At 37.7% G+C, this 14,496-nt stretch overlaps 1 protein-coding gene across 5 annotated transcripts in view; it reads right to left on the bottom strand.

Annotated features, from left to right (window-relative positions):
* Positions 1–596: 596 nt before the first annotated feature.
* The window catches only part of LOC128685096 (uncharacterized), a 937,077-nt gene continuing 923,177 nt past the window's right edge, over positions 597–14,496 (bottom strand). For 2 of the 5 annotated variants that reach the window (XM_053771604.2, XM_053771601.2), the window contains 8 exons: positions 14,210–14,375; positions 13,492–13,683; positions 13,116–13,278; positions 12,338–12,480; positions 8,896–10,998; positions 8,485–8,789; positions 8,053–8,202; positions 597–2,266 (listed from right to left, as the gene is read on the bottom strand). In XM_053771604.2, coding sequence (XP_053627579.2) covers positions 2,176–2,266; positions 8,053–8,202; positions 8,485–8,789; positions 8,896–10,998; positions 12,338–12,480; positions 13,116–13,278; positions 13,492–13,683; positions 14,210–14,375 — 3,313 coding nt within the window. In that variant the 3' untranslated portion in view covers positions 597–2,175. Of the gene's footprint in view, positions 2,267–8,004; positions 8,203–8,484; positions 8,790–8,895; positions 10,999–12,337; positions 12,481–13,115; positions 13,279–13,491; positions 13,684–14,209; positions 14,376–14,496 lie in introns of all 5 variants that reach the window. The other 3 variants (XM_053771603.2, XM_053771605.2, XM_053771602.2) reach the window with 3 other exon arrangements.

The raw sequence follows: 14,496 nt of genomic DNA, 5'->3' as shown, positions 1-14,496 counted from the left end.
ATTGGATTTACATTATTTCTTATGGGGAAAATGGTTTCGCAAATCATCAGCTTCGCCATTAGTCACACTCTGGAATGGATTAATTACGAAAAACAAGGGTCCACTGTATTTTGTTGTGTATGTGTTGGTTAGAATTATATTATTTTTGTAATATAAGTTTTGTTTTGAAAGTGATGATGTGTACAGTGTTTAACTTTTGGTCAGAGGTATCAAATGGCAGTCTTAGATTTTGCAATGCTTTGACCTTTCTTCTCTCCTTCCACCAAAGTGCATTGCCCATCAGTGGGCTGCAGCTCAAAGATTAGACTTAGATTCCTGGTGAAGGAAGAGTGAAAGTTTCCATGCATAACACATGAAATTATTATAATCAAAACCGAGCACTGAACCCACTAGGGTCATACAGCAACAGACACATGGGAATAGCTGTTAGTCTAATCTTGGAAACCAGTCGGGCAGAGGAACAACTAAAGGAAATTAGATGTCAGGTACACATGTCAATATCCCACATATTTAAGGGATGCCACAATATTTCATTTATTCTGTTGAAGACTGCTCTTCGGGCAGGGGTTAAAAATCAAGGATAAATGAACATGAAGTTAGCACATATATTTATTTTCACACCTTTATTTACATGATAACCTAAGTCATGTCTAAATGAGACAACATAATGTGCACGAGGATCATGAAACAGGTACCAAACAGTGTACATAATTTATAAAATTTACATTATATACATTTTACAGAATAGCATTCTGCCACTCAAATACTAAATCAAATAAATACACTCTGAAACAAATAGAGTACATCTGCCATATACAAGAAAAAAAATGTAATTTTTTTGGAATGGGCTAATGCATATTCATGGTATTGAAGACAGTAACTACTACTATAACTTGTATATACTGCCTCGCTCCATGACTTCAGTGATTTGCCATTCTTACTCAAAATATATTTTCAGTATTTAAAGCCCTTGGTGTGACATAGATGAACTGCTAGCAATAATAAAAATTATATATCTATATCCAAACATATAAATGTGAATCTTTGGTTAGAAATGCCTCCTGTAATGAGGCAATGATTATATATACTGTATTATAAAGGTACAGACCAGACAACAAAAAGAATATTGAGAAGAATTGAGGTGCTAAAGTTGATATATCAAATGACAGTATCAGCCTTGCATGATATTTGTGCACAGGAAAATAGTGAGCAAGGCAAAATATGGGTAACCACACAGAATGGAATTACAGTAAACTCTAAGTAGGAAACACAGCTGGCAAAATTAGAAACAGATGTATTTATAATCTATTAAAAGTTATTCTCAGGGGTTCTTTTCAATATAAATATTGAGTTTTCACAATTACCGTAATTCTGGAAACCATTCTTTGTGATGACAATAGTAATACCAACAGTAAGGCAGCATTGGCTATGGGACTTGGTAACTGATGTATACCAAAGAAATGCACCAGTACCTGGATCATGCAGGTCCTGAGTAGCTGGTTAACAAGAAACTAGTTTATCCAGGCTGCTTGTCTTTGACATCAAAATACAGTATCCTGGAAAACTTTAGACTACAAGCCAGCTCCTGCACAATTACAGATCTGGAATACTATTTAATTAAAAAGTAATGATTCTGTATTACAGGTATTAAAAAAAAATTACATGCTGCAAAGCCTTATGATTTGTATTTGATGATATCTGACTTGGCTTATTAGCGTTCAAAAATATATTGAAGATGAATGAAGTCAGATTTACAAGTTATTATAACTTTAATCACTATTAAAATAATTCAAAATATACAGTATGTAATACCTGACCAGCTTATAGCTTTACTACATAATCTACAAAACTAGATGATGCACAGGGTTCAATAAAAAAAATAAAAAAAAAGTCCACACAGCATACACAAGTTTAGGCAGCATGTGATATGGAGGAAAATGGGGAACATTTATCATCAGGAGATGTGTACAGCATTCACCATTATTCAGTATCAGCAGTGGACTGATACAAAAATGTCTTCTCTGTATACCAGCATTGAACACTATTTTTTAAAAAAAATTGTCATGGCCAATACTAGTAATTTGCAAGAAATTCTTTGATATGAAAAATGAGTGTTCATTGTTAATGGAGTCCTTCAATAAAGGTTCCAGTACAATGTGATTGCTAGTCAGAAGTTCAACAGGAGCTACTCTTGTAGTCGCTTGTGTCTGACAACTGACTGACTTCCTGAGGCCCCAGCTGTGAGTCTATTTGTTCTCTCAGCTTCCTGCAATAGAAATTTTCTCCATAAGTTAAAAAAAAATTATGGAATTTTAATAGACAATTATCCTTAACCTCAATGCAAGAGTGAATTCAGATTATTATTATTATAATCAAAAAGAAGCGCTAAGCCACAAGGGCTATACAGCGCTGCAGGGTAGGAAGGAAGCGAGGGCATCAGGTGGCAAAAGGGAGGTGGACGAGTAATAGGTTACGGATAACAGCGGAGCAGTGGATGGTGAAAGGGTAAAGGGCAGCAAGAGACTGAGCTAGAAAGGGCTGAGGGGAGTGCGTATGGTATCATCATCAGAGTTTGTGGAGTAAATCAGTCGTTGTCAAGAAGTCAATGAGAGAGTCAGGATTAAAGGAGGGTCCATCAGCAAGAAGGGAAGGTAAAGAGAGAGTAGTAGAACGAAGACGGCGTTGGAGGTAAATTCTGCGTGCTCGTTGATAGAGAGGGCAGTCTAACAGAATGTGGCTAATCGATACAGGAACTTGACACTGCTCACAGAGAGGTACAGGGTGCCTCTCCATGAGATACCCGTAAGACGAGTGTGGTCAATGCAAAGACAGGAGAGAGTGGTCTCCCAACCACGGCACTGATGACAAGAAGACGGCCAGTAACCTATGCTTGGTTTAATAGAATGAAGTTTGTTGCCAAGCAGAGTTGACCAACGTTGTTGCCAATGGGCATGAAGGTGGGTAGCTATTGCAGCAAAATAGTCCAGAACTGGAACACCTCGATAGGAAATTGGTAGGTCACGTACTGCTGACCGCGCAGCAGTGTCTGCCTGTTCATTGCCCTGTACGTCGACATGTCCAGGGACCCAACAAAAAATAATATCTTTATGCTTCGTAGAGATACGGCGTAGCCAAAGTTGGATACGGAGAACTAGGGGGCGAGATGTATCAAATTTTCGTATAGCCTGTAGAGCACTAAGGGAGTCTGAGACTAGACTACTACTATTGGATAAGTGCAAAGTCCTAATCATTGGGAATGAAAATAAACCTCAATCTTATAAACTAGATGTAGAACATAAATTTTGTGTGTGCAATAAGACTACTTGATTACTGGATTTATAACTAAAAGTGTGAGAGTCCACAGGTCATACTGCTCTATACACCATTAGTAAGGCCTCCCTTAGATTATGAAACTCAGACTAGATATAAAAGTACTGGAGAATATACAGGGAATAACAAAATTGATTGTATAAGGAATTTTTCATACAAGGATAGATTAAGGCCTTGAACCAACACTCTTGAGAGATGCAGAATAAGGAGCTGGAATTGCATATGCAAGAGTGAGGTAAAGGACAAACAAGGGTGAGAAGAGTAAGATTTGAGGAGGAACTGCCGAGTATAGACCAGTAGATCTGCTGCAGTGTTCTTCCTCTCTTTTCTTGTTTCTTATAAAAGCTTGTGTAGGGTAACTGTTGTACAGTACTTTGCTTGTGGTGATGTCTATGAAAAAATGAGATGAACCATAGAATAGAATAGGGGAAATTGGGCTGAGCACTGAAGCATCTGTAGACAGGAGAGAGAGGGATACATCAGAGTACTGGTGCCAACATTGTCATATGGGTGTGAAGTATAGGTTTTAAATGTTGCGGAAAGGAAGAGTCTGAAAGTAGTCGAGATGTCATGTTTGAAGGTGATATGTGGTGTGAGTATTATACAAATAATTTGAAGTGTGGAGATTACATGTATATGGTATAAGAGTTACTGAAAGTATAATTCAGTATGACAGTATATAAATCTGGGTGGAAGGAGGAGAGTAAAGAAAGTTTTGGGAGCTAGGGCTTGAACATCCAACTGGCTTGTGCGAGTGTTAGATTGCAGCGAATAGAAATGTGCTTTTAAGACTTGGCGTGTGAGCAAGCTAAGAGTTAAGAAGGGATTGAGGTCATTGGAACTTTGATGTCAATACACTTCTGGCATGATAGCAACTGAAATTTTTTTTTTTGCTACCCTGCTTTGGCAAGACATGGCCAGTGAGACATTGAAGAATTGCTGCAAATGTATGGAATAGGTGGTAGGCTACTAAAAGCAATAGTTTTAATGCTAGTAGTAAGGCTCAGGTTAGGGTATGTAGGACAGATGAAGACTATTTCCTAGTGAAAGCAGGACTTTGATGTGTAGTGTCACCATGGTTGTTTAACATATTTGTATATGTAGTTATCAAAGAGGCGAATGTCAGGGTATGTGGGGGAAAGATGTTTGATCTGATACAAAAGTTTTTTTTTTTTTTTTGTGATTGTACCTGCAGGAGATTTAAAAAAAAAAAAAAAGAAAAGAGGGTATGTAGAGGTGAACACAAAAAAAAGCAAGGCAATGAAGATAAAAATTCTGTACAATGAAAGATTGGAGAGAGGGAGTAAAGAGGAAGTAGATACCTTTCAATTTTTGGGAGTGGATGTGTCAGGAAATGGGGCTAGGAAAGATGAGGTTATCCATAGACCAGATGGGTTGGGTGGGAGAAGGTATGTGGTTTGTTAAGACACATATGGAGGAGAGAGAATGTACCAGAGTACATTACAATAAAAAAAAGAAGCGCTAAGCCACAACGGCTATACAGTGTACCAGAGTACAGTTGTACTAAAACTTGCAGTGAAGGAGACATGTCAGAGCAATGCTTGGTATGAATACATACTCAGAGCATAGACTGAAAATCAGTTGGAGACCTGGAGGTGGGGAAAGGGCAATGCCTGCACTCTGAAGGAAGGGTGGGGATGTTGCATTTGGCAAGTAATCTGTATTGTGATGTCAGGCTGGGTTTCAAGGCCAACAACAAAAAAAAAAAAAATTGCCCAAGGTATTTCCTATGAGGGAGGAGTCATGCAGACATTGATCTGCTGAGCCCATGGTCAGATTATGAAAGCATATTAGAACCATTCCTCGCACCCATAGGGCTAGTAGATCGAGGTTCCTATGATTCCTCCCTCATACTATTACAGTGGAACCCTGGATTTTGTACTTAATTCGTTCCAGAAGGTCGTTCTAAATCTGAAAAGTGCGAAAACCAAAGTAATATTTCCCATAAATAATGTAAATACAATTAATCCATTTCAGACACCCAAAATTAACAAAAAATTAATTTTTTTAAAGAATAACTATAGTTTTACATACAGAAAACAGTGAGTAATAAATATAAAGCACTAATGAAATGGATAAATGAACATTTAACATCACTTTCAACTTTATTGAAGACTCTTGTTGGTGTATAGAGGGAGGAGAGTTTACTGTTTGGAGACAGGACAAAATACTTAAACATGATGCTAATATAAACTCTACGGCTTATTTATCTATCACAATTCATCTAATGTGACATAATAAACAATATTAATAACATAGAAACATGATATATACTCTAGAATGAATAAAATGTCATTATGTATGTGACTAGTGGTGGTGGTGGATTTATCAGGGCCACTGACAGCATAAGTCATATAATGGTGGGCCACCACCACTAAACACACTGAAACAATGTACTTATTTATAAATTAACCCTTTGACTGACAACCCCCAATCCTGAGGTGTCTCCTGGTGTCGCAAAATTTAAAAAAAAAAATTATTTTTTCTTATGAAATGATAGAGAATCTTTTCCCGATTGTAATGACACCAAAAAAAACGAAATTTGATGGAAAACTGACGGAATTATGCTCTCGCGAAGTTAGCGACCTCGGTGCTGTTTACAAATCGGCGATTTCGCCCACTTTGAGTCCTATTTTCGGCTAATTCCATTGTTCCAGTCGCCCAAACTCATAGCTATTTCTTTAGAACTCCATTTTTTCTATCGATTGAGTACAAGAAACTGCCCATTTACCGATTTCAACTACCTAATAATGTGGTCAGAAATTTGCAATTTGGCCAATTTCACGAAAACTAAAAAATATGACAATTTCAAAATAAGGTCCAGAATGAACAATGCAGACATTCCTGGCTCTAAAATAACATTTTCTTTGTTCATCAGTCATGTCTGCAGGCCTCTCCGATATTACTCTTGCTTTCTATTTTGAATTTTTATTTAAACAAAAAATAGAAAACTTACTATTATGCAGACTACTGCAATACTGTAATAATTGTATAAATAACATCAACCCATTCACGACTGCATATTAGAATGGCTAGTTGGACATTTATTGGACAATGGCATCATTTGTTTACTTTTGAACATTGGCAAGAATCAAACATTTCCCCTACTTTGAGCTCCATTTCTAGGTTCTTTTTATAGTAAAATCAATCAAAATCACCTCTATTTCTATAATATGTTTTCCATTCTATCAAATGAGACCAAGAAAACGAGAATACAACCATAAATACTATACGAAAATAGACCACAAAGTCGGCATTTTAATTAAAAAAAACGGTCGGAGTTTTTTTCTCGTTATGCACTGCGTGGTCCAGGATTTTTTTTTATATGGTGCACACTGACCACACAGACCCGTTCTCTCACATGTGGGCCTACCAGCTTTCTCCTGCTTGATTTGAAGCCGCTAGAATTTATGAGTATATATACGTCAAACACGGTACCTCGTAAGACGTATATATACGGCTGCGACAGTCAAAGGGTTAAGAAATACTGTATAAAACATAACCATGAATGTAAAGAAATAAAGTGGTTATTGAGATGCGGGCAGAGGTTTAGGGTGGTGGAAGATACGCAGGGCGGCATATGTTGTCAGTGGCCCTATATACCTCCAATAACATTGGAAGATTTAGTTTCATGTTGTCCTTTTTCTATCACTTAATTGCTTAACTTACTTGCTACACTTTATCGCTGGCTAGCACTATAGCCTTCATCGACTCCTGCCACTTTAGTATTGTACGTATCGTAGAATCACTTAAGAAGGCACATTCTCCCCTCTCTCTCAGCCCTTTACCAAGGGCTGGCACTAGGAACTTTCTTTGGGCCCATGGTGGCTTATTTCGCAGTCACAACCAATAAACAAGCACAAAAATTGCGAAATGTTTCGGATGAATGGTCACTAAACCAGTAACAGAGCCAGAATGAAGCGGCATCCCAGCAGGTGAACAAGTCTGATACATGCGATTCCTGGGACAAGGTCTGAAATTCAAAGCAAAATTTTGCACAAAAGTGTGTCTGAAATCCAAAAAGTCTGATATCTGGTGCGTGTGAAATCTGGGGTTCCACTGTATATGCACGAAGTGCAAAGTTTGTCTATTCTCGGGTTAGTTCAGTATTAAGATCTTAACTAAATGTAGAGACATGCATACACCATCCTTTCATACCTGATACTACTAGTGCAAACTGACAAGCACTTAGTGAAGTGCAAGTATAACAAAGTATTCTATGATATACTTTTCTATAAAGCAATAAGCAGCCAGCAACTTTAGGCCATAATTTAACCGAGGAGAATTAGTATTCATTACTAATATACTTGCAATATTAACAACATAAGCAGTCAGCATGCTGGAAAGGTGACAATACACCTAGGTAGGTATTTGGTGTAGTGTACACCAACTTGCTGTTTAATGCAATACTTTTTTTTTTAACAGCAAGAGTAATGAATAAGAGGTGTTGCAAGTGCTTATATTTTTTCCATACTGTTAATCTTTTTTATAGATGGTTTCAGTGAATGCCATCTATAATAATGTTTTATATGTACCTTCAGGTTGAAATGGGATATCTCGCATTACCTTAAAAAAGCATTTCAGTCTAACATGTAATTACAGTATAAATTTTAAGTGAGCCAAGCTTTCAAAGCAACAATTAGCAATGCCTACGGGTGAGTTAATGAAGTCTTGGGAATTCTGCGTTGTAGGTTGACTTACAACTCCCTGATCTGCTCGAGAGCCATAAGAAGTTGTGTATTGGTGCGATCCAGCGCGTTGATCCTGTCTTCCTGTGCTTGTATTACTGCATCTTTTTCTGACATCAGTTCTGTCATTTTCATTTGCTCCTTTCGAAACTGTTCTTGTAGCCTTTAATAAGGAAAATACAGCTGGTTATGTACTGATTTATACATTACATAAGCTATCATAAATCTGAATATGTGTAATGGGTAAAGAAATTTCACCTTACGTATTTTGAATATAGAAATACTTTGTTGTTAAATTCACTATACCTTATAAATTATGTTAGTTTGAATCGGCAACATTTCAAGCAAGATATAAGTGCTTTCAAACTGTTTACATATCTCGGAAATTTCTACAAAACTCATCCTCTTCCTTAATAGATGCATAAACATTAAAAGTGCAACTTACTTTTGAAGCAGCTCTCTCATCTGAGTTCCCTGACCCTCCGAATCATTCATCTGTTGAGGTTGTGGATATTGGGGATTTTTGTGGTTGTGCCTATTATGTTGGAGGTGAGCTGATGGCTGAACTGGACTACTGCTCAGGTTACCAGAGTGGTGAAGAGCATGGGATTCATGGGGTAGGGCAGACGAAACAACCTCAGAAGAGGCTTCAGGACCACCAGAACGAACCTGTATGTGTTCATCTGCAGCAACCAACTTATGATGCATTTCCTCCATGGCAGTACGAAGTGCAAGGATTTCTTGCTCATACTGTAGAAAGACAAATACATTTACAGTTTACTGTTCATATTAAAATACTATTAAAATCAGTCTTGAACTAGCAATACACTTGTCAGTACAACTGCTTATAACTCACCTCATCAAGAGTTTTGGTCTCTGACACCCGGTGGTTTGCACGAGTTGGACGCAAGCGAGCAGGGGGCGGCTGCTGCTCATCACTTGAAGAATCACTATCATACTGGTATCGTTGTCGTCTCCCACTACCAACTTCTGCTGACTGCCGACGACTCACTTTCGTTCTACGACACTGTGCCCCTCCCAACAGATCTGATGTAGAATGGTGGTGATCAGGTGTTACACCAGGCACTATAGTTGGCTGACCCCATCCAGGAGGTAAACATCGAGGATTGGTTCTAGGTGCACCAGATTTGAATGCCCGTTGCTCTAATGGTGGGGTGCATGCTAGCGATGTACTATCTTCACTAGAAGATGAATGGGTGCGCTGGGGAGCACGTGCTGAAGGTAAACTAGGAGCCAGTGTTGGGGCAGATGGCAAGTCCTCAACACTGTGAGCAGAACTGAGTGAAGAGCTCACTGGGCTTTGCTGCTGTTGTGCATTCTGGTGAAGATGATGGTGGTGGTGATGGTGAGTTAGATGAATTCCACGATGTGGAACAGGTCGAGGAGAGCTAGTAGTAGCATTGAGATGATACATGGGGTTGTTGAAAGCCAAAGGAGCTGCCAGCTGTGGGGTCATATGGGGTGATGCATGCATTCCACCACTGTTGTTACTGCTACTGCAACTGTTCACTGCTGCATTATTATTACTGTTATTGTTATTTGCAGCATCATGGTGAGTTATTGATGGATCCACTGGACTAGAGGATTGACTGTATGCAAAACTTTGATATCCTGAAGATGCTACATTAGATAACTGAGAGATCGAAGTTTGTGAGCCCTTCATATTTGTTTCAGTTTCTCCTGTCGAATTTCGATCATTTTCCTCATGGCTAATGTCCAAAGGCTCCTCGGGATTTCCATTTGACACCGTATGACCATTTTGATGAACTTGGCCATGGCCATTTATTTGTGAGTGACCATTGAAAACTTGCCTATTATTGAACCATGCTGCATGATTGTGGAAGTGATGGTGATGGCTGTGGTTATGAACTGGAGAAGATGCATTTTGAACTGGGCCAGGGGCAAGGTGACTGTAACTGTAGCTATGACCAATAGCATTAGGCTCTCTGGGTTTTCCATCATGTTCCAAGGCAGAGAAAAGAACATAGTCATCGGCTGTGTTGAGGTCAATGGCTGGCTTGCGAGCTGAGCCCATCAGATATGTATTTCTTGGCAAAGTAGATGGGCGTGGAGTGGATGGAGTATCTGGAGGAGGCTGGAGATGATTTACAGGTGGAGGAGGAACTGGTCGATAATCGTCACTGACAGTAGGATCATTATAACGGAAAATATTTCTCTGAAGAGACTGATAGCCAAGTCTATCTTCCATTCTTCCATTATCAGGGGTAGGTGCTGGACCTGAAATTGGCGTCTCAGGTGTATTGCGAGATGAGAGTCGTTGCACAATATTTATATTTGGTTGAGTTTGAGCAACACTGATCTCGTCGAGTATTTGACGTAGCTTGTCTAGGAAACGCTGCTGAGATACACTTATGTTGGTTTTGGAAGTGGATGTTGACAGCTTTCTAAGAGCTTCACTGAGGAAGGTATGTAATAAAGACAACTCTTTACCTATATCAATGTCTTTGTCATATTCAAGTGCTCTGTGGTCATGAGTTGCTGGACTTGAGATCTGCTTCAAAAATGATTTCATCTGAGCCTGCTCTAACTCAATGAATTCATTCATAAATTCCATAAAATTTTCCTTGCCTTGAAATTTTGTAAAGTTTGCAAGAGTCTGAAGAGTTTTGGCAATAAGAGTAAGATTTCTAGAGGTTCTTTCATCTGGATATTCTTGTGTGATATTAAAAAGTGAAGGTGAAAGGATTGCAGGACACAGAAATCTTAAAAAAATGGATGCTGATATCAAGTTATCACTAAGGTTTTGCTTGCCGATGGTGGCTAAACGCTCCCGATACATGCAGAAACAGTCCCGAAGCTCCAGGGGGAAAAATGGATGAGAGTTAAGGATTCGAGACCATGTCATCCGTACAATAGATAAGAGGTTTTCCTGTTGCTTTTGAAGTGATGATATCTGAGGTACTTTCATGGGATCAACCTGCAAAGATAAGAGTGATGCATGTCAATCTACCATCTTTTTTTTTTTATATATATTAACAAAGGTGCCCTGATGCTGAAGGTTCTTGATCCAAAGAATTGGACCTAACCCTCTCCTGTGGATTAAAATTACCTCCCATTCCCAAGGTGCTGTTAATCCCTACAGGTTATAACACTTTGTATGATTATACATGGCAAATAACTAATCAAACAACAGTTTCTCACTTGGGAAGGAAATTATAATTTGCATACTTCTCTTGCTGAAGCCAAAAAACATTTAAATACCATATTTAGTTAGTGAGTGGAACAGAATTCTTCTTCCATAAGCCATGCGTGTTGTAAGAGGCGACTAAAATGTCGGGAGCAAGGGGCTAGTAACCCCCTCTCCTGTATATATTACTAAATGTAAAAGGAGAAACTTTCGTTTTTCCTTTTGGGCTCCCCCGCCTCGGTGGGATACGGCTGGTGTATTGAAAGAAGAGAGATTCAGTCAGTGTAAAAATTTTTTTGGACAAACTGGGTAAGCAAAGCATAAGTAAAGTGCTTCCAGTGGAAGCTATCATAGTTATCATAGGTTATACTACTGTATCTAAATAAGTTATTAACAATGTATGCTACATATATGTGCCATCAGAAAAATTTTAAACTAAAAATAACTAGATTCTGAATAAAACTCATGTTCCTGTCATTCATTAGAATGACAGGAACATGAGAATTCTCCAAAATAAAGAATAAAAAGTTGTAATACTGTGGCTGGAACAATACAGAAATAACTCAAATTTAGGAGACTGAAACTTATGACATTTTGGTCCTTGAACAAATCACACATTAATGGGCCAAGTTGGACTGAAACATCATTGAGTGGCTTGTCTGTGTAAAGCTGCATCACTTGTCACTACTCATGATGCTGTAATGTTGTTTTCTTGTGGGTAAATTTCTGAGTGGTTTCCAAATGTCAAAGCTTTTAGTAACATTACACTCATAAATTAATATTTGTATTTAGAATACTTGTCTACAGGAATACAAAAATAATGCATGTGAAATTATTAAAGATTTTCATTGAACAGAGGACATATAAAAACATTCGTGCTGAAAATAAAATGGACACTTTCACCAGTGTTGTAAGGCTGCTAAGAACACTAAAGTTAAAAAATACAACAATAATACCCTTCAAGGAAAGTGCCTTGAAGTTGGTGAATATTTCTTGATCTAAAGAATTGGAGCTGTTCTTCGATTCCTTGGATCAAACCTCATGACTTCCCATTCCCAGGCACTGCATGACCCTTTTGAGTTAGGGCTTCACCATGATGGTCATGATTATGATAAAGAGGAACACTCACTTCACAGTCAAGTCCAGCTTCTACAACCTTGTTGATGACCTGCCTCAGGGTATCAAGCAAGTACTTGGTGCCCACCAGTTTCATGAATGCCTCCATGGCTTTTGTTGCCAATGAATTACCACGGAACAACAGATGAGAATCATCTGAAAATGTTACAATATAACAAATGAATCTTTAAAATATTTACCCTAAGTATACTTACTGAACTGCATATTAATGTAACCATTACTCAATATAATAATGAATATACTGTCAGTCACTGATATTAATAAATACAGTGGAACCCCCGTATCCACTAATTCAGTATCCGTGGTTTCAGTTATCCACGGTTTACTGTGGCCCAAAAATACCTCTAAATTTTGCATAATAATGGTTCCAAAGTACAAAAAATCGAGAAGCTAGTAGTTCTTCAAAGCCTAAGAGAAGCCATGAAATGCTTCCCATCAGTGAAAAAGTGATAATACTGCATAATTTATCAATTAAACCCTATAATAGGTATGTATAGGACTTATATATAGGGTTTGCTACTACCCATGGTTTTGGTATCCAGGGCAGGTCCTTGAAACGTATTGCCAGTCGATATGGGGGTCCTACTGTATTTAATTAAATTGAAATTGTCATGTAGAGAGAAGTGGGGTGTGGAGAGGAGACAAGGGATATTAAATTAAAGAGCCATCTTCATTAGTTTCTCCAAACTAAGACAAAACAAGCCTTGATGAGGGGTACCCTGATGCTAGTGACATTTAAAACTGGATAGTAAAAATGAAGTAATTCTTACCTATTCTCTCAATCTCCATCATGACAAGGTCAGCCAAAAAGTTTCTTGCTATTCCCTCTCTCTGCATGATATGAATTAATGCTGTTGCAATGTCCTCTTTGGCTTTTACACTAATGACTGGTTCCAGTAGTTCACAAATCAAGCTGTAGTTTGCCTTCACATACTGCAAGAAGTTAGTGAAGGTAATTACAAATAACTGAAGAGCGTGTATTTTAGATCAGCACTACAATTCATTTTTCTAAGATGTGCTCAAGAAATGTTTAACAAATAATGCTGACTGTACTTGAAAAGCTTACACATTACATGAAGAAAACTTATAAATGCATAAACTGCCTATATTTCAGTATAATTTACCAAACGAAATTTTGAAACAAACCTGGAGGAAATCTGAATAAAGTTCAACTGGAAGAATATCAATTGACTGAAATTTGCACTTGATTCTGAGTGCTGCATTATCTTTACTTGGTGCCCTGTTGTCATTTTGTACTTGGTACCACTTCTCAATATGACAGCGACTTGTCACATTGGCTACTGGTATATTCACTGTCCCAACCAAAATATTCTTCTCCTAATAAAGAAACAAGAAAAACAAGTCAGAACTCTCAATCTGGAATTTAAAATACTTTAATCCAAAGAAAAACTCTGATACTATTATTGATGAATAATAGTGGCAACCACATTTGGCAAATCAACATGTTTAATATTATGATTGTGTATTATATTTACAAATTTCTTGAGACATGCATCCCATGGGAATCTTTACTAAAAATTCCCATATGATGCATAAGTGTCTCAATCTTCAACTTGTTGGTTTTAAACCATTATACAAATTTCTTTAAACTGTGAAAGTTACTAGATATAACATGAAATTATTGACAAAATCGGATTCAAAAACACTTAAGTGTTTACTTAAAGGTGATGTGATAATGAAAAAAAAAAAGCCACACTGAAAAACAGGCATCAAAGATATATAGATTAAGCCTAGATTGCAGTTACTGCAGCAAGAAATTGGAAAATATCTCAAAAATGATGATACAATAAATAATTCTAAGGCAAATGTTGATAATGTTCACCATATAAAACTTGGCTCTCACCTTTTTTCTCTTTTTCTCTCCTTCTCTATAAAGAGCAACACTAATTGTCTCGACAGAAGGCAGACTGCTGAACTCAAACTGCTCTCCCCAGAAGCACATGTCAATCTTTTGTTTGCTCGATGTACGTGCATATAAGGAGGTGTCTAGAAGCAGCTCACAAAAGTATCTAAAACAAACAAAAATAAAGTATACTGTCTATGAGGTGATTCCACAGATGAACTTTAATGCAAAGGAGACAATAAGAACCATTAAATGATAGTAAACAGCATATATTTTTTAAGGCTAGA

Source organism: Cherax quadricarinatus, chromosome 5 (assembly GCF_038502225.1).
Source record: "Cherax quadricarinatus isolate ZL_2023a chromosome 5, ASM3850222v1, whole genome shotgun sequence".
Classification (NCBI taxonomy): domain Eukaryota; kingdom Metazoa; phylum Arthropoda; class Malacostraca; order Decapoda; family Parastacidae; genus Cherax; species Cherax quadricarinatus.
The sequence above is the reverse complement of the archived record's forward strand: the minus strand, read 5'-3'. Positions and strand labels throughout refer to the sequence as shown.